This window comes from Microtus oregoni, unplaced genomic scaffold, assembly GCF_018167655.1.
Source record: "Microtus oregoni isolate MIOR12 unplaced genomic scaffold, Mior012 000005F_ref0000423, whole genome shotgun sequence".
Taxonomy (NCBI): Eukaryota; Metazoa; Chordata; class Mammalia; order Rodentia; family Cricetidae; genus Microtus; species Microtus oregoni.
In genome coordinates, this window is record NW_024543064.1 from 35,985,948 (window position 1) to 36,010,792 (window position 24,845).

Genomic DNA, 24,845 nt, shown 5'->3' on the forward strand with positions numbered 1-24,845 from the left:
TGTTTAGTTTATCTAGGATCATGAACTATAGGCTCAGTATCCTTTGTTTATAGATAATATCCACTTATGATTGGGTACATACCATATTAATATTTTTGCATCTGGGTTACCTCACTCTGGATGGTGTTTTCTAGCTTCACCCATTTGCATGCAAAATTCAAGATGTCATTTTTTTTTTTTTACCTTTGAGTAGTACTCTAATGTGTAAATGTGCCACATTTTCTTTATCCATTTTCGGTTGAGGGTCATCTAGGTTGTTTCCAGATTCTGGCTATTAAAAATAATGCTGCTACAATCATAGTTGAACATATATCTTTGTAGTATGATTGAGCATATTTATTTATTTATTTGTTTGTTTGTTTGTTTGTTTTTCGAGACAGGGTTTCTCTGTGGCTTTGGAGCCTGTCCTGGAACTAGCTCTTGTAGACCAGGCTGGTCTCGAACTCCCAGAGATCCGCCTGTCTCTGCCTCCCGAGTGCTGGGATTATAAAGGCGTGCGCCACCATCGCCCGGCTATTTATTTATTTTTATAGTTTCTCAAGTGATGGATTTTTTGTTTGTTTTAAATAAAGTCTGTATTCTTCCACATTTTTCAAGTTTCCTTAGAATCATTTTTATTGATTTCTTTTGTAACACTTACTTGAAAGATATTCTTTATTATGCTAGTTGTTTCTTTATTCTTATTGCAGTGTGTGTGGCCGATCATTTGCCTCTGTTGCCTTCGTAGGATAGTTTTTTTCTTCTTTTTTCTTTTTTGTCAAGAGACTTTCTTCTGGAGATGTTCCCAAGGTGTCATTAGGGTTCATTTGTTTCAGTTCAAGCATTGTAGTCTCCAAAAAACTTCTTCACCTACAATATCAACATTGATGATACCTGTGTATGTGTGTGTTTCAGTGGCCTAGCTCACAAGTATTTGTGTTTTTGTTTTTCCTGACAGGTCCCCTTAGGAAGTTAGGCTCTCTATAGCTGTGAGGAGAACGCATGCTTTTGTGACTCTGGGTGGGTAGGTCACATTTTAGTTTCTGTTGTTTACACCAGGTAGGGCAGATTTGATGAACCCAAGAAAGTAAGGCATGAATGACACAGCCCTGAAAGTGAGGATGCTAGTTTGTTTCTGAGAGCCTCAAGGGACGAGGCTGCTGCAAGATTACAAAGGCACATCATTGAATGCATAGTAGTGGAAAAGGCCATGTATCAGTGTCTGGGGGCTGTGTGCACCGGGACCCTCCGGAGGTTTTTCAAGACAGTGTTTCTCTGTGTAGTCCTTGATGTTCTGGAGCTCTCTTTGTAGACCAGGCTGGTCTCATGTAGATCCACTTGCCTGTGCCTCCCAAGTGCTGGCAGTCAAGGTTTATATTACCTTGTCCAATCTCTGTAAGTTCTGATCAGATAACGTAGCAAACCTGGAAGCAGGAATGTTGTACTCCTCAGTGTTTGTGCTGCCCCCGCATGGCTCCAGGGACAGACCTAACCGGGGTGTTGAGGAAATGAAGAAATGATGAAAACATACATAGAGACACAGACACACGGGTATAGCTGGGATTAAGTGGACTGGGGTCTCTGGTGGAGAAGCTAAAGTTCCCTTCACAAGCTCAGTGTGTTTGTTTATATGGTTGAACAGAGAGGCAGGGTTTTTCACAAAACTCATTCAAGGGGGCAGGTTTAATTAATCACGGTAGTCAAAGATTCTTTAGGTGAGCTTTCTTCATGCTCTCCAGTGGAGGAAGACATGATGGATGTTTTCTGCACACACTACCAATATCTACACACTGACCAGTGTTCCTCTGAGCCTCCCCTCAGGAAAGTGAAGCTTTGCCATTTTCCTACAGGCTTGAGGCTAGGCTCCTTGACATGGCCATGCCCGTGTCAACAACACACATTCACTCAAGGCTTCATCTCTTTGGGGTTCTTTCCATTCCCCACAATTGTATGAGGATCAGGCAGGGGCTAAGGTATAATAGCATACTCGACTGGCGACCAATTAATGTTCATTGGCTGCAAAGTGTTTCTTCATGGGGACATTACTCACTGAATTGATCAGGGCTGGCTTCCCAGGTACTCCTAGGGATACTGGTGGGAAGAAAGGGCTTCTAAGCTGTTTTGTATGGCCTTGGTAAAGCAGGCTGCTTTGTGGTAATTCAGAAAGTTGATTGGTGCTGATTGGCTACATTGTGGGATTCTGTGGGAAAAAGTGGAGCTCAAAATGTTGTCCTGCAGGAGAAGTCTGAATGGTGGCTGTGCCTGAGTTAATGCTGTAGTGTGAGATTACCTGACAGTGCTACAAACTAGGCTCTGGCTTCTCTAAGAGCAAGTGTTTTAGATGCCTGTGTGTTGGACAGGAACTGCTTGATGCATTCACATTGGCGTGAAGTTTGGGTTTGATCTTCTGTGAGGAACTCTAACAGTAGATGTTGTGTCCTCCTTTACTAGGAGATTGTGTCACTCTTACAAGGACCTCTTGGGACGTGGGCTCTGTGTGATGTTTCTTTCTACCTTCATGCACCATCTGATGTAGATGGGTCATCTGTCTATATGTTGCTTTCATTGGTTAATTAATAAAGAAACTGCTTGGCCTGATAGGACAGAAAATTAGGTGGGTGGATTAGACAGAGAAGAACGGTGGGAAGAAGGGAAGTGAGGCAGACACCATAGCTCTCCTCTCTGAGATGGATGCATGGAGCCAGCTGCCAGGTCAGACATGCTGAATCTTCCTGGTTAGCCACCATCTCGTGGTGCTACACAGATTATTAGAAATGGATTAAGCAAGATATGAGAGTTAGCCAAGAAGAGGCCAGATATAATGGGCCAGGCAGTGTTTATAAGAATACAATTTGTGTGTTGTTATTTTGGGGCATAAGCTAGCCAGGCGGCCGTGAGCCGGGCAGCAGGAATGCAGCCCACTGCTCCTTCTACACACCATCCAGTGGATAGAGCTTGGTTTACTTGGCTTTGGCCTTGTTAAGAGCATGGCAAATACATCTACTGAGATATTTTGCTGTTTTGCTGGTGACTTTCCCCTGAACTCTTAACTGTGTGCCAGTCAGGGTGGTGGGAAGTGCACACATAACAAGAAAAAGAAACACCAACCTGGCTTAAAAGACCTCAGTCTAGTTTATCAGATGTTGAGTAAGTATTGTTAGTTTACTCTTGTCCTTATTTTACTGATGAAAAACTGATAACAGAGAGGCAACATGCTACTGTAAAAAGGAAATCAATCATTGAGAGTCTATGGTGAGGTCAGCTTCTTTATTGGACTACAAGACTCCTTCCCCAGAAGCTGATTTCATGCTTCCAAATGTTTTCTCCTCGGCCTTTCCTAATAACAAGGGATATATTTTTCAACTCTCAGGACCAAAGGTCCTTTCTTTCTGTCCTAAATTATGTCCTCTGTCCAAAACTAGAGCCAAGGGGAATGCAACAATTTACCTTCCCATCTCGCTGAACTTTATTCTAGTTTCATGACTACTCTTGGTATTTACATTGTACTCTTCCCCTCTACCTTGAACACTTGGATGGTGACCATTTCCCACTTTTGCCCCAGAACCTATCCTTTTTATCCCTAAAATGAGGGAATAGATGAAAGAGTTTTAGAGTTTGAACTTGACTCTCATTACAGTTATGTCTTTTTTCTTTAAAATTATATATGAGTCTTTGAGAATTTTATATAATGTGATTTGATCATATTCATCCCCTCTCCCAGTTCTTCCCAGTTCTGTGCCCCACTTCCTTAATACTCCTCTCTGTGTCTCCTTCTCCCACCCCAAACCTGTCAAGTTCAATTTGTGCTGCCCGTATACTCCTGGTTGTGTGTCCATTCACTGCAGCATGGTTGATCTTCCAGTGTTTGACTCTTTTCTCTACATCTTTGCCAGAATTTGTTTTTTTGGTCTTAGCCATTTTGTCTGGCATTATATGAGTCTCAAAGTTTGCATTTCCCTAATTGTTTGGAATGTTGAAGACTCTTAAAAGAGATTTTTATAGAAGTTTTATTTCTTCTTTTGAAAACTTAGTTTTGAGATCCATAGCCTATTTCTAAATTATTTTTTAGAGTATAATTACATCATTTCCCCCTTTCTTTCCTTTTCTTTGTCCTTTCCATAAATCCCCATCTCTCTTTCTAATTCATTTCTTCTTTTCCTTCATTTGTTTTTACACACACATACATACTACATTTATATGTATATGCATGTGTGTATGCTCCTAAATACACAAATCACACCTGATCAGTCTATATAATGTCACTTGTATGAATGTTTAGGGGCTGACTATTTGGTTTGTTCTAGAGTTTTCAGGTGTTCTGTTAACTCACTAGTGTGGGATTTTTCCAGCTCCTTTATGTAGGCATTTAGTGCTATGAATTTTCCTCTTAACTTTGCTTTCATTGTGTCCCATAAATTTGGGTATGTTGTGTGGTCATTTTCATTGAATTTTAGGAAGTATTTGGTTCCTTTCTTTATTTCTTCCTTGACCCATTGATGATTCAAGTGAGCATTGTTTAATTTCCATTTGTTTGTGGGCTTTCTGAAATTAGTGTTGCTGTTGAATTCTAATTTTAAGCCATGGTGATCCAATAAAATACATGGTGTTATTCATCGAGTCTGCTTTGTCCCTACCAGAATTAGTGGATCTTCTTGAGATGCAGGTAGATCCCATTCTTGGATTTCAACACAAGTCGTGGTAACGGGATGGGCACCCTGGTGCGATCTGGCAGCAGCTCAAAGCGGAGTAGGGTCAGGGCCACAACCACCTTCAGCTCATTCATAGCAAATTGTTTCCCAATGCAGTTCCTGTGTCAGAAAGGGACAATGAAACTCAATGACCTCTGACCTGAGCAGGGAGAGGCCCCTGAAATAGCCCAGAACAGCATTCAGGGACTACCTTCACAGATCCTGTCTTACCTCTGTCATAACAGGTCATGCCCACGTCTTCCCTAGGTTATGGCTCTCCTGACTTTTGACTAATCCTCTATATATTTCAAGGCTACTTTGACCCTAGTTCTGAAGTTATGAGTTATGAAGTCTGTTAGGCCAGTATTATAAGCACTAGAGCTCAAACTTGTGGATTATTTATGAAGTTAATCATTGCTTACTTTATTCCATCCAGGTGGATCTCAGGAATGGCTTCCAAGGAGTGGAGTCAGATTTCAGTAGCAAAGTTTTTAAGGAGGATTGTGTTGTGAATCTTCAATTTTTTTTCCCCCTCTGGCTCCTACTTAGGGTACCTCTGCCTCCTTATTCATCATCAGTAACCATCTAACTGTAATTCAGAAATGTCCCTTGTTCCTGCTTCAGTTTTCTTTCCTGGACTTCCCTGGTCTCCCTGACTCCACCTCCGCAATGATCCTCTGTACCTCCATCAGGCAGGACTATATTCAGATGCCTAGCTGCAGCCACACCCTTGACTGGCTGGTGCCCTCATCTATTTTCTGCCACCTTACTTCCTACTTCAGATCAAGTTGCTGATGTGTTGACAAAGTCTCCTCTCCCTCAGTCTGCATAGTACCAAAGCTCAGGCCAATGAGCAGCTGCCTCTCATTTCTTTGTGAGTCTTCGTGTACTTCTGGGGCATCCATGGCCCCATCAGTGTTATGTTTAATGACATGCCACAGTCAGGGCATGGGATGATGTTAGAAACACCACATTTCTCAAACTGCTCAATGAATGAATGAAAGAATTGAGGAAGAACTTATTTTGACAACAGATATATTTCTTTGTGGAATAACGTTTTGAGTTGGAGGAAGGGGTAGGAGAATATCATTCATTCTCATGTTTTATCTAATATAGAACCTGGCACATAAGAATGCTTTAGTAGTTTATTTTAAATTTAAAATAGTCATTTTTACTTGGCTATAGAATGTAATTCACTTGAATTTAAGGTATAAAAATGGAATTAAATGCAATGGAAATTACAAAGATTATGACCAAAGCAACGTGTAGTGGCATGTACTTTTTGAGGCTGGGGGATCATGAACACCCGGCAAGCCTAAGAATGTCTCAAAAAAATGCCAGCAGCAGCATGTTTCATTACAATTTAAGCTGAGTTACCCAAGACTCTTTCTGTCTTCTATATCAGTGACATGATTTGCTGTGAGTTGCTGGGAGGAGCATTCAACCTCAAGTACATCAATGCTAGACAGCCTATGTTGGAAGAACAATGGGCTTGTAGCCTGCTATGTGAAATCTGATTTGCCACCTGAGGAATTTATGAATTCTGAGCCTCTGAAGTACAGGCTCAGAAAAACTTGCTTCTGCTTTGTCTTTAAAGCTAACATGGGAAGTAGAAAAAGACAAGATCTCCTGAGTAAATTGGGAGCATGGAAACCTTGGGGTAAGGTTGAAGGGGAGGGGAGAGGCAGGGAGGGGAGCAGAGAAAAATGTGGAGCTCAATAAAAATCAATAAAAAATAAGAAATTAAAAAAAGCTAACAGTGAGTCAGATCCTGGTGCCGGAGAATTTTCTGTATTCTGTCAATCATATTTTAAATAAATGCTGATTGGCCAGCAGGAGGTATAGGCAGACCAACCAGCCAGGAAGTAGAGGCAGGGCGATAAGAACAGGAGAATTTGGGGAAGGAGAAACCCATTCCTCCCATTCCTACCCAGACCACTGAGAAGCAAGATGTAACCTGCCCGGCTGAGAAAGGTACTGAGCCATGTGGCTACATAGTTAAGGATAATGATGTAATATAAGTTATAAGAGCTAATACAAAGCATGAACTAATGGGCCAATCAGTTTATAACCTAATGTAGACTCTCTGTGTGATTTTCTTTGGGACTTTCCGCCAGTCGGAACAGGGCAGGACAGAAACCCCACGAGAAGCCCTTCTTCATGTTACAGATCCCATGGAAGACTTGAGGATTTTACTAGAAGCCATTGGAAAACCTTCAACTGGTTCAGTTCAAGAGTGTTTTATATTTCACTTACCAGTAACCTTAATAAATGCTATGTGTTTTATAAAGAACAGAGGATTTTCTCAGAAACATTTTATTCTCCTCCACTTAAATGCTTTTTGTCTGAAGACAGACCATACAGCCTCTACGTGTAATATCAAGGAATATATATTATCTGTCAAGGTTTGGCCTTGGGCAGTTACAAGAGGAATGTGCACATTGGCACTGATTCTCTGATTGAGTGGGAGAGACTGCACAGGTGGAGTCCATGGATTTGGAATAAACTTTTCCTTTAAAAGATTTTCTGTAACACCTCGAGTCTCTGGCTGGACAGTTGTCCAGGGCTGACATCCAAGCAAACTTATCACTTTCCACAGTGATTCTCAGGAAGGGTGCTTGGCCTGACTGAGGTATGGAAAAAGGCATGACACATAAGAACCCTGAAACATGAAAAGCTGGACACCCGAAGTTAAAATCACAGGAAAAAAGATCAACTTAGTCCTGCCCCTAGCATATGAGAACATGTGCATGTCTGTAGCATACACTGACAGAGAAATTTGGCTGGCCAGTGGGAGAAGAATTGAGTCAAAGTCTTCACAGTGTCTCCTGCAATGCTATCCTCCTTATGCGTACAGACACATTCCCAAGGAGCTTTTCCCCCATATCCACCAATAGAATACACCTGGAGATGTCATGTATGCATGAGGTTAAAAACATCCAGGTAAGCTGCAACTTTCCCCACAGTATACATCAGTGTACACAGGATGTCTCACCTTGCTCCTCCTGAGAAGGGCAGGAATGAATGGCTGTGTCGGGGAGAATCTGGTGCAAACCTGGAAGGGTCAAACACCTGCAGGGACATGACACCTTTGTCAGGACAGGCAGAGGTAATATGCTATGGCTGCTTTCATCCCACCAGGGGACAAGGTGCTGGAGGTGGGGACAGCAGGGTTTGTCTGGAAGGATCTCCCCCTGCCCTCCTGTGGAACATCCTACCTCTGGGTTTAGCCACACCTTCGGGTTGTGGTGGAGAGCATAAAAGGAGAGTGTGACTGAGATACCTGTGGGGCAGAAAGGAATAGGGGAGATGGTGGGTTATACCCAGCATGTGAACCTTGGTTCCCAAAGCAGTACGGGACACGCCTGCACAAAAGGTCTTGCTAATAAACATCACTATTTGTAGATGTGGGTTACTTGGAAATGAACTTGAGGTACAAATTAGGAGTATAAAAATATGTTAAAGAAAGAGAAACAAGAAAGACATAAACCCAAGTTTTGGGAGTGAATCAGCTTAGAACTTAGGACTTCTGCAAAGATGCCCAAGAATTCAGTCCCCAATATCGTCCCCCTGTTGTTTTAGTATGGTGTTTCAGGTGAGTTAATATTATTTCAGAGAGGAGTTATAGCTCTTCAGCAAAGTAGTATGTGGCCTAAGTAGGATTGTGAGAGAATGAGGTGTGAGACAAAGGGTGATCTCTTGATATTGCAAAGGGTCGGTCTAGTATATGGTCATCAGTTCATCTCTGCCGTCAGCCTGAGCATTTATCAGGGACTTGACCATATGTGACTCATAACATGGGATTTATTGATCTCCTTTATTTGATTTGACCCAGGAACAAAACATATCTCCCTAGCCTCTATATGATTTTTTTTTATCTATTGGGTATATCCCAGCAAATAACTTTGAGAGATAAAGTCAGAATACCATATTTCAATGTTTCTTTGTGAAGAATTTCCCAAGGATTGAGTAATTATGTGTGTTTGTTTGTTTGTTTGTTCTGTGCATGTATAATGCAAAACAATCAGTGAAAGAAGATTGAAGGTAAACCTTATTCAATATTTGGTTTAAGAATTATAGTTGCTAGTTGGGCGCCAGGTCATTTTCTCTGTGCTTGATGGCATAAGTAGGTTGTGTGTTCAGCAATATGGTCTTACCACTAGGTGATGGAGAGCAACCAATTGCCTTAAAAGAGTCTGTAGCCACACTGTATACTGATTTATACATAAATATTTATATAAATATATAAATGGCAGTTCTTCACAGATAAAAATTTTGCAAATTGTATCATTTATACAAGATGATAAAAAGATGTGTATTTGGGATAGAGAGTCAGATAAACTGGAAAAGTGTAAAAAAAAGTGTAAAAAAAACTGGAAAAGTGTTTGTTGTACAAGCATGGGGACCTATATTTGATTTGCAAAACCATATGAAAAGCTTTGTGTAGTGGTGCATATTTGTCCTTGACCCACTGGACATCCAGCCTAGCCTAATAAGTGAGTTATAGATCAGGGCGAAACCTCCTGACCTCAAAAATATCAAGGTGAATGGTCTGTGAGAAATGAAACAAAGGACCTTTGGCTTCCACTTGTATGTGTAAACATGCATGTATGTTCCTAGCTGCAACACGAAAACACACATGTGACAGTGAAGACATATGTGGGATAAGCCTGGCTATGAAATTACATAGTGTTGTCATCTGGAATAAGTCTAGAGTTTAAGAATCAAAGAATATCAGTGTTCCCAAACTGGAATGGATGCATCATGATGAGGACATGGATTCAAAAGGAGTGATATCTGATAAATAAGCAAAGCTTACAATTATTCATGCAACACAGTAGGATTGGAGATCACTTAACTTTATAGGAGATCATTTATGCTTATGTCCCACATTAGAAAATATACTTTATGAGTAAGAGGAACTTATCTAATGCAAAGAAAATGGGCACCAAGCAGAATTCAGGAATGTTGAAGCACACAGATTGCTGATCCTCCCTTATCTCTGGAATGAGTTTAGGTGAACAGACCTTGGAAACTCATACCTTTGGGTAGAGAGCGCCCATCAGGGAAGGTGACAGGTGTGCTGAGCTCTCTGACAACACCTGGTACAGGTGGGTAGAGCCTCATGGCCTCCTTGATGCACATGGTGGTGTAGGGCATCTGGTCCAGGTGGTCCCTGAAACAAGGTCCATCCTGATGTTCAGGTAGCCTGGAGACCAGTGGCTCCTCCCTACCCAAAGAATAGGGTTCTTCCACCTTTTGAACTCTTACCAAGTAATGGAGGATCCATCCCCCAGGAGGCTCTGAACTTCCTCCCTGCATCTCTGTTGGTGTTCAGGGTGTGTGGCCAGAGCATAGAAGATCCAGGAGAGTCCACTGGCTGTGGTGTCATGGCCCTCGAACATGAATGTGTCCACCTCAGCACGGATGTCCTTGTCAGACAAGCTATCCCCATTCTCCGTCTGAGGGAGGCAACAGGTGTCATCAGAGTTGTGCTTGTTCCTTGCTGTGTGCTCCCAGGCCGACTCTCTGTGATACACACTCACTCTGGCAAACAAGAGGATGTCCAGAAAATCCAAACGTCTCTTCTTCTTGACCTTCTCCAGCTCCCCCTCATCCTTCAGCTGATCCTTTCTCAGCTTGATCACTCCATCTGTTCCAGAACATGGGTTATCACATAGATCCTAGAGCTACAGTAAGCCCATGTAGCACCATGTGTCTCCTTGCCTAAAGCTATGTGCTACATGGATCAGCAAGACCAGTATAATCTGATACAGGTCAGACCTCCTCTCAGGACCATAGGTCAAGGGAGCTCTGCTTGAGATGCTGTGTCTGATCTCACTAAATGTTACCAATATGCTGATACACACACAACCCCTGGAATTCTAACATTCCAACTCAAATATTTGTAGTTTAAGAATATCTACATGTTTGTTACCCTGGCACTATAGGGGCACAGAAGGACCTAGATCTGCCTCAGAAGTCATCAACAGCCCCTTTGAGCTAGTCCTGGGAATGGAGGGGAGATGTGAGCTACAGACAGAACCTGTATGATCGTGGGCAAGTTGACAGGCACGATCGGCCAAGCGGCCATTGGAGGACAGGCTGTAGATGGTGTCATTCTGATGAAAGATGTTTCTCACGCGGTAATGAAATAAATTGTTCAGGTCCCCAATGGCCTGGATGTAGGTCTTGTAATTTCTGAGGAAGAAGATACAGAATAGATTAGACTTTGGAGAGGTCAGACCTGCAGCTAGATGGACTCTGGGAAGAGATTTTCTGTATGGTTGAGAAAGACAGCATTGGTGCACACATTAATTCTGTCTTATAACCCTGTAATTTTCAAGACTGCAGAAGGTGGCATGAACATATCGTCATCCACCTCAAGTAGGGATCAGTAGTCTGTGGTTGGGTCAGGGTTAGATTGTGTCAGGAATTGATCTGTAATGGAGTCAGACTCTTGATTTTTTTTGTGGAGGCAAGTATACATGTTGCCTCACCTCCTGCATGCCAGATGAGACCATCTCAGTAGGTGAGACCAAAGGCCTTGAAGTTTGATGGTTTTAACTCACCCGTCCACCTGGACACTACCCTTGTGGCTGAAGGCACACTTCATGACAGTGTCAAGGGTCATCAAGGAGATGTGTTGAAAGATCTCTATAGAGGAATCCTGTGCAGCCAGCTGTTCCCATTTGTCCTGCAGTGGGAGGGGAACATTGACCTAATATCCCCAGAAGACTTGTGCTCACTCTATTGTACCATGGGACAGTGATCTTGTACCATGTAAAGATTAGTTACTTGTAATGTTTTAATAAAACACAGATTGGCCAGTAGCCAGGCAGGAAGTATTGTCAGGGCCACCAGAAGAGGAAAGACTCAGTCTGTAGTAGTACCCAGACAGAGAGGAATTAAAAATAAGAATACCTCACTAATAAAAGTGGCTATCAAAGACAATAATTATGTGTTAATATAAGATGTAAGAATTAATTAATTAGAAACTTGAGCTAATTGGCCAACTCGTTTATAATTAATGTAGGCCTCTGTGTCTTCTTTGGGTTTCAATGGCTGCTGGACTGGGAGGGGCAGAAACCTCTGTCACCAGTACTGTATTATTTCTGTATATTATCAGATACCATGTTCTATGCCTTTCAATTTAGATAATAGGATCTACAGATTTCAAAACAAAGCTTTGCAAAGGATACTTATGCTCTTGTAAATTACTTGCAAAATTAAATTCAGAGACCCATAACTTAGGAAACAAGTTTCAAATGTTTGCAGTGAGTTAAGATGTTTTATCGGACAAACAATGCTGTTTTAGGGAGTAAAGAAGATGATATATCAGCATTTGCAGAGCTGAGCCCAACCCGAGACAATGGTAGGACTTCCATGTATTGAGCATAAGAAATCCCAAGTAGCGACTATGTGCACTTCTGACGGGGCCACCAGTGACTTCATTTTCAATGTATTCATCAAAAGCTTGTGGAGAACAACTGAGTCAGAATCCAGATTCTGGTTGGAAGTTTGTGGTATGGCGAGTTTGGCTATGACAGTGTGAGTCTGGAGTCCATTTCCCTGAGATGTCACTCAAGTCCATGCAGAGGCACTGAGACACGGAGAAACACTGGCTCGGTATCATTCTAGAAAGTTCCTCTGAAGTTGAGGACGTGAAGAGGTAACTGGAGTCTCTATCTACCATGATACTCTTTGCCTTGGGCAATGAACAAGTATGGCCATATTCTGGTACCTGGACTGCTTCTGTTCTACCTATGTTGGAAGAACCTGTATTCATACTAGAACACACATGTGGAGCTTGTTGGAGTACACTCTGAGTAGGTGAAGAGAGACTGAGAGAAAGAAGAGAGAGGGGGAGTATGAGGAATAAGAGTAGGAAGAGGAAGAGAAGAAGCAGCAGCAGCTGCTGATGTAGAAAGGCTATCAGGGCTGAGGGGAGTAGAGAAGAATGTCAAATGAACTCACGAGCATCAACCGGGCAGAGTCAGCCATGGTTTTCACATAGGGCTTCAGAATGTCATAGTGGAAGGCTGGGGTCAGCATGCGCCGGTGCTGGAACCACGGCTGTCCATTCAGCAAGAGCAAACCATAGCCTGGGCAGGAATGGGTGTATGTGTGTGAGAGAGATGGAATCAGAGAGCCCATTAGATAAACTGTGTGTGTGTTTGGGGTAGGGGGCTCTATGAATTCCCTAGCTTGTGTGACTGACATACACTCTGCGATGATTACATCTGTGAGATAAAAATTGCAAAGGAGTTGGGATGTGGTAGACCAACAAAACATACTGTTTGGAACAGTGAAGGGTCAGAAACCTGGCTTCTACTTCTTTGGGGCCAGGGAGAGGAAGGCTAGATCAAGACACCTGTAGCCTTTCACATTTTGTTCTCTGTGAAACAGAGTCACAGGTCTTGGATGCTCTAACTGGGGCCAGACCACATTCTCCATGCAGACACACATACCAATCCAAGGAGCCAGCAATCTGTATGCTCCATGTGCCTTTGGATCTGAAACAGAAACAAGAAATGGGATAAGTAAGGCAGCTCCGAGGCAGCTCTCTCTCTCTCTCTCTCTCTCTCTCTCTCTCTCTCTCTCTCTCTCCCTCTCTCTCTCTCTCTCTGTGTGTATGTGTCTGTATATTACTGTGGATCATGTCTTATTTATCCTACAATACCAGAAGTCAGGTAACAATTAGAGATTTCAAAGCTCAAACCAATAAGCATTTGAAGTGTGCTTTTCAGACCTGGAACAATTTACATTACTTATCTTAATTTGATTAAATAACAAAGAAATATAATGACTTTTGGCTAAAGGTTTGAAATTTCAATACTGAGTGCTGCTGGCTATGTTCTGGGTTTTTGTCTGGGAGAATCATTGTTAGGGTGTGTAGGGCAATGGCCTGGTACTACAGTCTTCAGGAATTCAACAGCCTTGGTCTAGTTACAAAGACAACAGCACAAATCTTTTCAGAATGATATACTCTTACCTGATCGCCCTAGAATCACCTTCATGTAGTCAGGGTCATAGACAATAAGATAAGCTTGGCTCCCCCAGAACCAGCGAGGAAAGGCGCTTGGGAAGTTCTCCACAACCTTCATAACCAGCTGTAGCTCCTGATCACCCCGCAACTGCTGTTGAGGGAAAGATGAAGCATTGGACTCTAGTTTAGTTTTTTTTTGGGGGGGGGGCTGGAGACAAGTCACGAACAAGCATAGGAACATAGTTCTAGACTTTTCAGAAGTATTAAGGATTTATAGTAGATTCACGGACTATCTGTGCTATCACTTAGAGCTTTGCTACACGGGGCACACAGGGGATTGGTCCTGTGCTGGAACTGACAGTGCTGCTGGGTGAATCCTCAGCTCTGCACACAAGTACCGCATCTCTGTGTCCTTCTAAGAGCATTCATTGCACAATCCTTTGTTGAATGCTTCCTCATGTCTCCTCCTACTTGACTCTGGTCCTTATTTCCTGGGTGACAGTGCAAGGAGTCAATACCTTCCATTCCTAATATACGGGGTGCTGCACCATCTCCTTCCTGGGAGATCTCAGACATGTGTGTCTGGTTTTTGAACTGAGCACTGTGGTGTAGGAAAGTGATGGTGTGTTTATGAAAATTGCTTAGAGTATGGGTTGTGAAGGAACATAGAGAACTAAACAGACCCTGAGGAAATTCTGACATCAGTGCCCTCATGTGAGGCCACTACACAGCCTTATTCCTTTCTGTGCCATGATTTCAGGGTTTTAGTTGTAATCTTTCCATCCTGAAAATTCTCTTGCAATGAGGGGAAATCATCTGGATCAGCTACCCACTCATCCCAGCAGTGTGAACTCTTCCTGTGCCTGACAGCTCCTGAGATGTGTACCATTGCCACACCAAGAACCCCACAGGGCCAGGCTTCCATCTCACTGACTTCTGTGTTCCCAGCAAGCCCTGAGCTGGGAGAGAATAACCGTGAACGACTATGCAAGGAACCTCCTAGAATGTGTTTGAGAACAGCAGAGGCTGGTGAAGAAGAGGAGACTAGGTAGGCTCAAACACAGCCTTCATGTGCAGGGCTCTCAGTACAGAGATGGCTAGAGCCAGACAGGTTGAGCCACAGTAACGCTGGAATGAGTCTCAACCTGAGCTCCGTGTCTCACGAAGTACTTGGACTTCCTATACTTCTTTGTCCTGTGAACTTGATGTCCAGTCTCTGAGATCTCCATCCTCCCTGCACCTCCATCTTCTCTGCACCTCCATTCTCCTTGCCCTTCCTCCCACCCTTCCCTTTCCTCATACCTTGTGTCCAAAGAACCAGTGGAAGGGTGGGGATGGGAACTGCTGGAAAGCCTTGAGTAGCCATTGCCTGCGCAGGTAGAACTGGACCGCTTTGAGCAGCAGCAGAAACAAGCCAAGCACGGAGGCCACTTGCAGGAAGCCAGAGATGCTGCCTGTGAGTCTGGTGGGGCTCAGAGCAGAGACACTCATGGTGCATCCACTCCTGGGTCACAGACTGCCCTCAGTCTCGTGAATCCTCCTACCTCCTTTATAAATCCTTTAGGATTGCCTGTCTCTCAGTGGGAGGGAGAAAGGCGAAGGCAGACAGAGTTTACTCTCACAGTGCAGTTGGCCAATTAAGGTGAATGATTTACTTTGAGAGGCAGAGAAATGATTTGTCAGCTGCCAGTGGTCAAGGGCCAGACTTGCAGCCACCCTTATTTCTTTGTGTTAGTCAAAAACATTTATATATTTGCTATTTTATTTTTCTTTTCACCATATATTTCTGTATACATTTATAGTGTAATGTGTGATATTTCAACATATGGATACTGTACATATTAGGTAGGCATAGTAATTATCATTTCTTTCAATATTCATCCATTCATTTTTTATCCACAATTTTATTTATAGTTTTTAAAATTCAAACAATATCATCATATAAATTAACCACCTTGCTGAAGTGGTGTATGTTATGGGGTCACTATAGTCTGGGTCTTTCCCCAGGCTTCATGTCTTAATTCTTGTTGCTCTTGGGAGTTCCTTGAGTTCACACAGCAAACCCAGCACCTACATAGCTTCTTCTGAATTGTCCATGTTAGGTGGATTGTGAGTGGTTGCTGGTTCAGACTGCAGAGCATCTAGGTACTGCTGCCCTTCTCTCTCTAGGCCTCATGGTCAGTTCACACCTTTTGATGCCAAAGGCTCTGGTGAATGTCTTCCATCATTTCTGGACCATTCATCTGCTGCGTGAAAGGGGTTGAGCCTCCTAAATGGATGCTGAGCACATCTTCTAGCTTCAGTTTCTTTTGACTGGATAAATATGAGCATTACCTCAAGGGATTTCCCCTGAACATGTTAACAAACAAATACACACACACACACACACACACATACACACACAATTTTTTTGCTATGTTAACCTTTATGTCATCCAGTGTCTTCCACACCATCTTATGAAGTTTTGTGGACAGCATATAGTTGAATTTGACTTTTAAAATCTATTCAGCCAACATAATTCTTTGAATTGGATAATCTTTTTCTGAAAATTTTTTGTTCTAGACTCTAACGCTAGTCTACTACAGCCTTGCTTGTATGTGACTTGTCTTATGTCTTTTGTTTTTAGAATTTCTTTCCTTGGACTTTTAAGAGCTTGAAAATAGCTTAACTTTGACAAGACTATATCAGTTTAATCTAAACAGAGTCCTTTGAATTTATTGCACTTAGAAACTCATGCATTTCTCAATATTTGGTAGACTTTTAGATATTATTTAACTAGACTTATTTATTTGTATGTGTGTTGCACATGAATGTCATCGTGTGTTTGTAGGTCAGTGCAAAACTTACAGGAGTCAGGTCTCTCCTTCTATCAGGTGAGTTCCAGGGATAGGACTCATGGCACTAACTTGAAAACAGGAACCACTAAGCCACATTACCAGCGCTCACGCAATAGGTTTCTTTTAATTCTGTAACTTCTACACTGTCTATATTTTTCCTTAGAGTGTCTTGTTCACCTTTTATACTTTATTCATTGCCTTTTCCTATTCTTTCTCTTTGTTTTGTCTAGTTCAGTTATTTGTCTAGTCTGTGTTTAAGCCCTGAATTCATCCTTCTGCATGATGCAATCTGGTATTGCAACTCTCAGTGGCATTTTTATTTCATTTATTGAGTTCTCTGTGGTATCTCTTTGATTCTTTTCTTTTCTTTTTAGGTTTTTCAAGACAGGGTTTTTCTGTAGCTTTGGTGCCTGTCCTGGAACTAGCTCTTGTAGACCAGGCTGGCCTCGAACTCACAGAGATCTGCCTACCTCTGCCTCCTGTGTGTTGGGATTAAAGGTGTGCGCCACGACCACTTGGCATCTTTTTTCTTCTTCCATTTAAAAAAATGTTTTTTATTTTACATATGAACCACAGTTCCCCTCCCTTCCCTTCTCCTACTGCCCAACTTGCCTCTCATTCTACCCTCATCCACTTCTCAGAGGGGGTAAGGCCTCCCTTGGGGAGTCAAGAAGTCTGGCATACCAAGTTGAGTCTGGACCAAGTTCCTCACCCGGTATCCAGGGTGTTTTGTTCTTTTTATGATATGTTATCTCTTTTTTTAATTTTAATTTTTTAAAAAAGAAAACAAACTATTCTTTTTCATTATACATACCCAATCCAAGTTCCCACTCCATACCCTCCTCCCATACCCTCCACTTTCCCTCACAGGCCCCCATCCACTCCTTAAAGTGGGTAAGGATCATTGCTTTGGGGAACACCCAAGGTCCTCCCTACTGTATCTAGACTGAGCAAGGTATCCTCCCAAAGAGAATAGGTTCCCAAAAAGCCAGTACAAACAGTAGGGATAAATTCTGGTATCAATTCCAGTAGCCCTGCAGTCTGCCCCAGCCATTCAATTATTGTCGGACACATTCAGAGGGACTAGTTTGGCCCTTTGCTTGTTCCTTCCCAGTCCCAGCTGATGTTGATGAGCTCCCATTAGCTCAGGTCGACTGCTTCAGTGGGTGTACCCATCATGGTCTTGACCTCCCTGCTCATATTCTCATTTCTTCCACTCTTCAAATGGACTTTGGGAGCTCAGGCCAGTGCTCCAATGTGGGTCTCTGCCTCTGTTTACATCAGTTGCTAGATGAATGTTCTATGGTGATATTTAAGATATTCATCAGTCTGACTCCAGGGCAAGGCCAGTTTGGGCACCCTCTCCTCTATTGCTTAGGGTCTTAGCTGTGGTCATCCTTGTGGATTCCTGGGAATTCCTCTAGAGTCAGGTTTCTTGCTAACCCCACAATGGCTCCCTCAATCAAAATATTTCTTTCCTTGCTCTCATCTCTGTCCTTTCTCCTTCTCGACTATCTCATTTCCTCAAATTCTCCTAGGCCCTCTGCTTCTCCCCTCCTATCCCCCTTCTTCCCTGTCTTCTCTCTCCACCCCTATGTTCCCAATTGTATAAGGTGATCTTGTCTTTTTCGATTTTTAGGTGGATCTATGTATTTTTTTTCCTAGGGCTCACTTTGTTACTTGGCTTATCTAGGATCATGAACTAAAGGCTCAGTATCCTTTGTTTATAGCTAATACCAACTTATGAGTGAGTACATACTATATTCATCTTTTTGCATCTGGGTTACCTCACTCTGGATGGTGTTTCCTAGTTTCATCCATTTGCATGCAAAATTTAAGATGTCATTTTTTTTCCTACTGAGTAGTACTCTAATGTGTAAATGTGCCACATTTTCTTTATCCATTCTTCTGTTGAGGGGCATCTAGGTTGTTTCCAGGGTCTGGCTATTAAAAATAATGCTGATAGGAACATAGTTGAACAAATATCTTTATAGTATAATTGAGCATCTTTATTTCTTTTTATATTTTCTCAAGTGATGGATTTTTGTTTGGTTTTAATAAAGTCTGTATTCTTTCACATCTTTTCAAGTTTCCTTAGAATCATCATTTTATGTTTTTTTAAATTTATTTATTTATTTATTAAAGATTTCTGCTTCCTCCCCGCCACTGCCTCCCATTTCCCTCCCCTTCCCCCAATCAAGTCTCCCTCCCTCGTCAGCCCAAAGAGCAATCAGGGTTCCCTGCCCTGTGGGAAGTTCAAGGACCACCCACCTCCATCCAGGCCTAGTAAGGTGAGCATCCAAACTGCCTAGGCTCCCACAAAGCCAGTACGTGGAGTAGGATCAAAACCCAGTGCCATTGTTCTTGAGTTCTCAGTAGTCCTCATTGTCCGCTATGTTTAGCGAGTCTGGTTTTATCCCCTGCTTTTTCAGACCCAGGCCAGCTGGCCTTGGTGAGTTTCCGATAGAACATCCCCATTGTCTCAGTGTGTGGGTGCACCCTTCTAGGTCCTGAGTTCCTTGCTCATGCTCTGTCTCCTTCTGCTCCTGATTTGGACCTTGGGATTTCAGTCTGGTGCTCCAATGTGGGTCTCTGTCTCCTTTCATCACCTGATGAAGGGGAATATCCAGGAGGATGCCTATATGTTTTTCTTTGGGTTCACCTTCTTATTTAGCTTCTCTAGGATCATGAATTATAGGCTCAATGTCCTTTATTTATGGCTAGAAACCAAATATGAGTGAGTACATCCCATGTTCCTCTTTTTGGGTCTGGCTTACCTCACTCAGGATAGTGTTTTCTATTTCTGTCCATTTGCATGCAAAGTTCAAGAAGTCATTGTTTTTTTACTACTGAGTAGTACTCTAATATGTATATATTCCATACTTTCTTCATCCATTCTTCCATTGAGGGGCATCTAGGTTGTTTCCAGGTCCTGGCTATTACAAACAATGCTGCTATGAACATAGTTGAGCATATACTTTTGTTGTATGACAGGGCATCTCTTGGGTATATTCCCAAGAGTGGTATTGCTGGGTCCAGGGTTTGTGAAACCACTTTGGAAAGCAGTGTGGCGGTTTCTCAGGAAATTCGGGATCATTTTATGTTTTTTCTTAGGCATTTCATTGATTTTTTTCATAACACTTACTGGAAAGATATTTTTTTATTATGCTTACTGTGTCTTCATTCTTATTGTTTTGTGTTTGGTTGATTACTTGCCTCTGTTTCTTTTGTAGGATAGTTTTCTTCTTTTTTCTTTTTCTTCAAGAGTCTTTCTTCTGGAGATGTACCGAGGATGTCAGTATGGTAGTAACACTGGTTTTAGTGCAAACATTGTAGTCTCCAAGAAGCTTCCTCACCTACAATTTCAACATTAATGATAACTGTGTATGAGCGTGTTTCAGTGGTCTAACGCTCAAGTATTTGTGTTTTTATTTTTTTCCTGACTGGTCCCCTTCGAAAGTTAGCCTCTCCATTGCTTTGAGGACAATGCCTGCTTTTGTGACTCAGGGTGGGAAGGTCACATTTTAGTTTCTGTTGTTCACTCCAGGTAGGGCTGATTTGATGAACCGAGGAAAGCAAGGCATGAATACACAGCACTGGAAAGGAGGGTGCTAGTCCATTTCTGAGAGCCTCAAGGGACCAGGCCGCTGAAAGATCACAAAGGCACATCATGGGGTGCATAGTAGTGAAAAAGACTATGTATAAGTGTCTGGGGGCTGTGTGCAGCAGGACCCTCTGGAGATTTTTCAGGACAGGGTTTCTCTGTGTAGTCCTTGATGTTCTGGATCCCTCTTTGTAGACCAGGCTGGTCTCATGTAGATCCACTTGCCTGTGCCTCCCGAGTGCTGGCAGTCAAGGTTTACATTACCTTGTCCAATCTCTGTAAGTTCTGATCAGACAACACAGCAAGCCTGGCAGCAGGAATGTGGTACTCTTCATTGTCTGTGCTGTCCCTGCATGGCTCCAGGGACAGACCCGACGTGGTGTTGAGGGAATAAAGAAATGACAAAGACATACACAGAGACACAGACACACAGGCATAGCTGGGATTCAGTGAACTGGGGTCTCGGGTGGAGAAGCTGAAGTTCCCTTCACAAGCTCAGTGTGTTTGTTTATATGAACAGAGAGGCAGGGTTTTTCACACAATCAAGGGGTCAGGTTTAATTAATCACGGTAGTCAAAGATTCTTTAGGTGAGGTTTTTTCATGCTCTCCAGGGGGAGAAAGACATGATGGATGCTTTCTGCATACACTACCAATATCTGTACATGGACCAGAGGAGGCTTTGCTGTTCCTCTGAGATTCACCTCAGGAAAGTGAAGCTTTGCCATTTTCCTACAGGTTTGAGGGTAGGCTCCTTGAAATGGCCATGCCCATGTCAACAACACACATTCATCTAAGGCTTTATCTATTCAGGGCCTTTTCCACTCCCCACAATCATCTGAGGACCACGCAGGGGCTAAGGTATAATAGCAGGCTCATCTAAGAGACCAGTTAATGGTCATTGGCTGTACACTCTTTCTTCATGGGGACATCACTCACTGAATTGATCAGGGCTGGCTGCCCAGGTACTCCTAGGGATTCTCGTGGGAAGAAAGGGCCTCTGTGCTTTTTCCTATGGCCTTGGTAGGGCAGACTGTTTTGTGGAAATTTAGGAAATTGATTGGTGCTGATTGGCTACATTGTGGGAATCTGGAGAAAGGGTGGAACTCAAGATGGTGTCCTGCAGGAGAGGGCTGAGTGATGGCTGTGTCCTAGTTAATGCTGTAGTGTGAGATTACCTGAGAGCGCTGCAAACTGGGCTCTGGCTTCTCTAAGAGCAAGTGTTTTAGATGCTTGTGTGTTGGACAGGAACTGCTCAATGCATTCACTTTGGTGTGAAGCTTAGGCTTGATCTCATGTAGATATTGTGTCCTCCTGTGTCCTCCATCATTTCCCTATTTTTTTCTTTTTGGTCTTTCAAGAAAGGGTTTGGAGGCTGTCCTGAAACTAGCTCTTGTAGACCAGGCTGACCTTGAACTCACAGAGATCCGCCTGACTCTGCCTCTGAGTGCCGGGATTAAAGGCATTCACCACCACCACTCTGCTCCATTTCCTTCATTACAAAGACATCTTGGGTCTCTGGGCTCTGCGATGTTTGTTTCTACCTTCATGCTCTATTCCAGTGGAATAGAGCTTGATTTACTTGGCTTTGGCCTTGTTAAAAGCATGGCAAATACATCTACTCAGATGCTTTGCTGTTTTGCTGGTGACTTTCCCCTGAACTCTTAACTGTGTGCCAGTCAGGGTGGTGGGAAGTGCACACATAACAAGAAAAAGAGACACCAACCTTGGCTTAAAAGACCTCAGTCTAGTTTATCAGATGTTTAGTAAGTATGGGTTGTTCACCCTTGTCCTTATTTTAATGATGAGAAACTGATAGCAGAGAGGCAACATGCTACTGTAAAAAGGAAATTAATCACTGAGAGTCTATGGTGAGGTCACCTTCCCTATTGGACTACAAGACTCCCTCCCCAGATGCTCCTGACATGCTCCCAAATTTTTTCTCCTCTGTCTTTTCTAATATCAAGGGGTGTATTTCTCAATCCACAGGGCTGAAGGTCCTTTCTTTCTGTCCTAAATCCTATGCTCTGTTAAAAACTAGAGCAAAGGGGAATGCAACAATTTACCCTCCCATCTCACTGAACTTTATCCTAGTTTCATGACTGCTCTTGGTATCTACATGGTGCTCTTCCCCTCTGACCTCGGACTGTTGGATGGTGACCTTTTCACTGTTTTGCCCCAGAACCTATTTTTTTTACCCCTAAAATGAGGCAATAGATGAAAGAGTTTTGGAGTTTGAACTTGACTCTCGTTACAGTTGTTTCTTTTTTCTTTAAAATTATTTATGAGTCTTTGAGAATTTTATATAATGTGATTTGGTCATATTTATCCCCTCTACCAATTCCTCCCAGTCCTGTGCCCCACTTCCCTAATACTCCTCTCTGTGTCTTCTTCTCCCACCCCAAACCTGTCAAGTTCAGTTTGTGCTGTCCATGTGCTCCTGGGTGCGAGTCCATTCATTGCGGCATGGTCGATCTACCAGGGTTTGACTCTTTTCTCTACATCTTTGCAAGAATTTGTTGTCAATTGTTTTCTTGATCTTAATCATTCTGTTTGGCATTATATGAGTCTCAAAATTTGCACTTCCCTAATTGTTTAGAATATTGAATACTCTTAAAAGAGATTTCCTAGAAGTTTCTTTTGTTTTTAATTTTTTATTGAGAAAAAGAAAAACAGAAAAAGTTTCCGCCTCCTCCCAGCCTCCCATTTCCCTCCCCCTCCTCCCACCCTTCTCCCCCTCCCCCCACTCCTCTCCCCCTCCCTCTCCAGTCCAAAGAGCAGTCAGGGTTCCCTGCCCTGTGGTAATTCCAAGGTCCTCCCCACTCCGTCCATGTCTAGGAAGGTGAACATCCAAACTGGCTAGGCTCCCACAAAGCCAGAACCTGAAATAGGATCAAAACCCTGTGCCATTGTCCTTGGCTTCTCATCAGCCCTCACTGTTCGCCATGTTCAGAGAGACGGGTTTTATCCCATGCTTTTTCAGTCACAGTCCAGCTGGCCTTGGTGAGCTCCCAATAGATCAGCCCTACTGTCTCAGTGGGTGGGTGCACCCCTCGTTGTCCTGACTTCCTTCCTCATGTTCTCCCTCCTTCTGCTCCTCATTGGGACCTTGGGAGCTCAGTCCGCTGCTCCAGTGTGGGTCTCTGTCTCTATCTCCATCCATCACCAAATGAAAGTTCTATGATGATATGCAAGATATTCGTTAGTATTGCTATAGGATAGGGTCATTTCAGGTTCCCTATCCTCAGCTGCCCAAGGAACTAACTGGGGACATACCCCTGGGCTCCTGGGAGCCACTCTAGGTTCAAGTCTCTTGCTGACCCTAAGGTGGCTCCCTTAACTAAGATTTGTGCTTCCGTGCTCCCCTATCCAACCTTCCTTTATCCCAATCATCCTGTTTCCCCAAGTTTTATTTCTTCTTTTGAGAACTCACCTTTGAGATCCATAGTCTATTTTGGAATTATTTTTTTAGAGTATAATTACACCATTTTCCTCCTTTCTTTCCTTTTTTGTCCTTTTCAATGGTCCCCTTTCTCTCTTTCAAATTCATTTTTTCTTTTCCTTCATATGCTTATACACATATACATACTACATTTATATGTATATGCATGCATGTGTGAGATCCTAAATACATAAATCACATCTGATCAGTCTATTTAATGTCACTTGTATGAATGTTCAGGGGCTGACTGCTTGGCATTGGATACTTTGTTGTGCTCTTCCCTGTTCTCAGATTCTATAGCTGCCTGTAGTTCTGTATATAGTGTTGAGTTCTCATAGCTTCTCCCTTCCATTTTAAGCAACTCGTTTATGATCCTTGGAGGAAAACTTACTACTTTCAATTTTCTAAATCAATGTAATTTCTAACTGTATTGCAAATACTTATAGCCATAGACAAATTTCACTTCATCTTTATTAAACTTCTTCCCTTTTCTCTTCCTATTCCTTCTCTTTCTTTTGTTTTTCTCTTTCATTCTTTTCTCCTCCTCATCCTATTGTTTTTCTTTCTCTCCTCCTTGTCGTCTTCTTCTCCAACAGACAGATACTCTGCTAAAATATTGATTAAAGTAATTGTGGGGTTCTTAGCCCCCATTAGTACATATACAACTAACCTACAAACCTAAGTCTTAGGGAACATCACAGAAGTGGTCTTGGAGAAAACAGTGTAAGAGTCAGAAGACCAGATGCCTGCTGTTAGAGCGTGTCTTCTAGATATGTCAGAAAAGTTGTATCTATGAAATCTCAACAATACAGTTACCTAAACACGATCTGCAAAATCACACCACCTGTCTATATGTCAACATGGATGTGGAAAATGTACAAGAATTCATCACTAGCTGAAAAGCTTGAGGCTTTGTGTGCAGACCCCTGGGCCCAAGAACCAGTCTCACGGAGTATGAGTAAACCTTCCTCTGGTGCAGGAGAATTGTCTGTATTTTGTCAATCAAATTTTAAATATATGCTGATTGGCCAGGCAGGAAGTATAGGAGGGTCAACCAAACAGGAATTAGAGGTGGGGTGATGAGAACAGGAGAATGCTGGGAAGGAGGAAGCCCATTCCTCCCCACTCCTGCCCAGACCATGGAAGAAGCAGGATGTGATCTACCCCGCTGAAAAAGGTACTGAGCCATGTGGCTGACATAGATAAGAATAATGGGTTAATATAAATTATAAGAGTTAACAAGAAGCCTGAGCTAAGAGGCCAATCAGTTTATAATCTTATGTAGACTCTGTGTGATTTTCTTTGGGG

At 42.7% G+C, this 24,845-nt stretch overlaps 1 protein-coding gene across 4 annotated transcripts; it reads right to left on the bottom strand.

Moving 5' to 3' along the window:
* Window positions 1–640: 640 nt before the first annotated feature.
* Window positions 641–15,191, bottom strand: LOC121448117 (cytochrome P450 4A10). Of its 4 annotated transcripts, XM_041651845.1 has the most exons (14): window positions 14,959–15,191; window positions 13,663–13,807; window positions 13,139–13,183; window positions 12,645–12,772; window positions 11,240–11,364; window positions 10,714–10,868; window positions 10,214–10,320; window positions 9,939–10,129; window positions 9,710–9,843; window positions 7,886–7,950; window positions 7,663–7,739; window positions 4,614–4,787; window positions 1,361–1,403; window positions 641–849 (listed from the first exon to the last, which is right to left on the bottom strand). In XM_041651845.1, exons 1-12 carry the CDS (start codon window positions 15,145–15,147, stop codon window positions 4,619–4,621), a joined length of 1,530 nt encoding a protein of 509 aa, XP_041507779.1. In that variant the 5' UTR covers window positions 15,148–15,191; the 3' UTR covers window positions 641–849; window positions 1,361–1,403; window positions 4,614–4,618. The 4 variants fall into 4 exon arrangements, with proteins under 4 accessions (XP_041507779.1, XP_041507778.1, XP_041507780.1 ...); XM_041651844.1 differs by lacking the exon at window positions 1,361–1,403 and having other exon boundaries at window positions 642–849; XM_041651846.1 differs by lacking the exons at window positions 641–849; window positions 1,361–1,403 and adding an exon at window positions 3,279–3,316.
* Window positions 15,192–24,845: the final 9,654 nt, after the last annotated feature.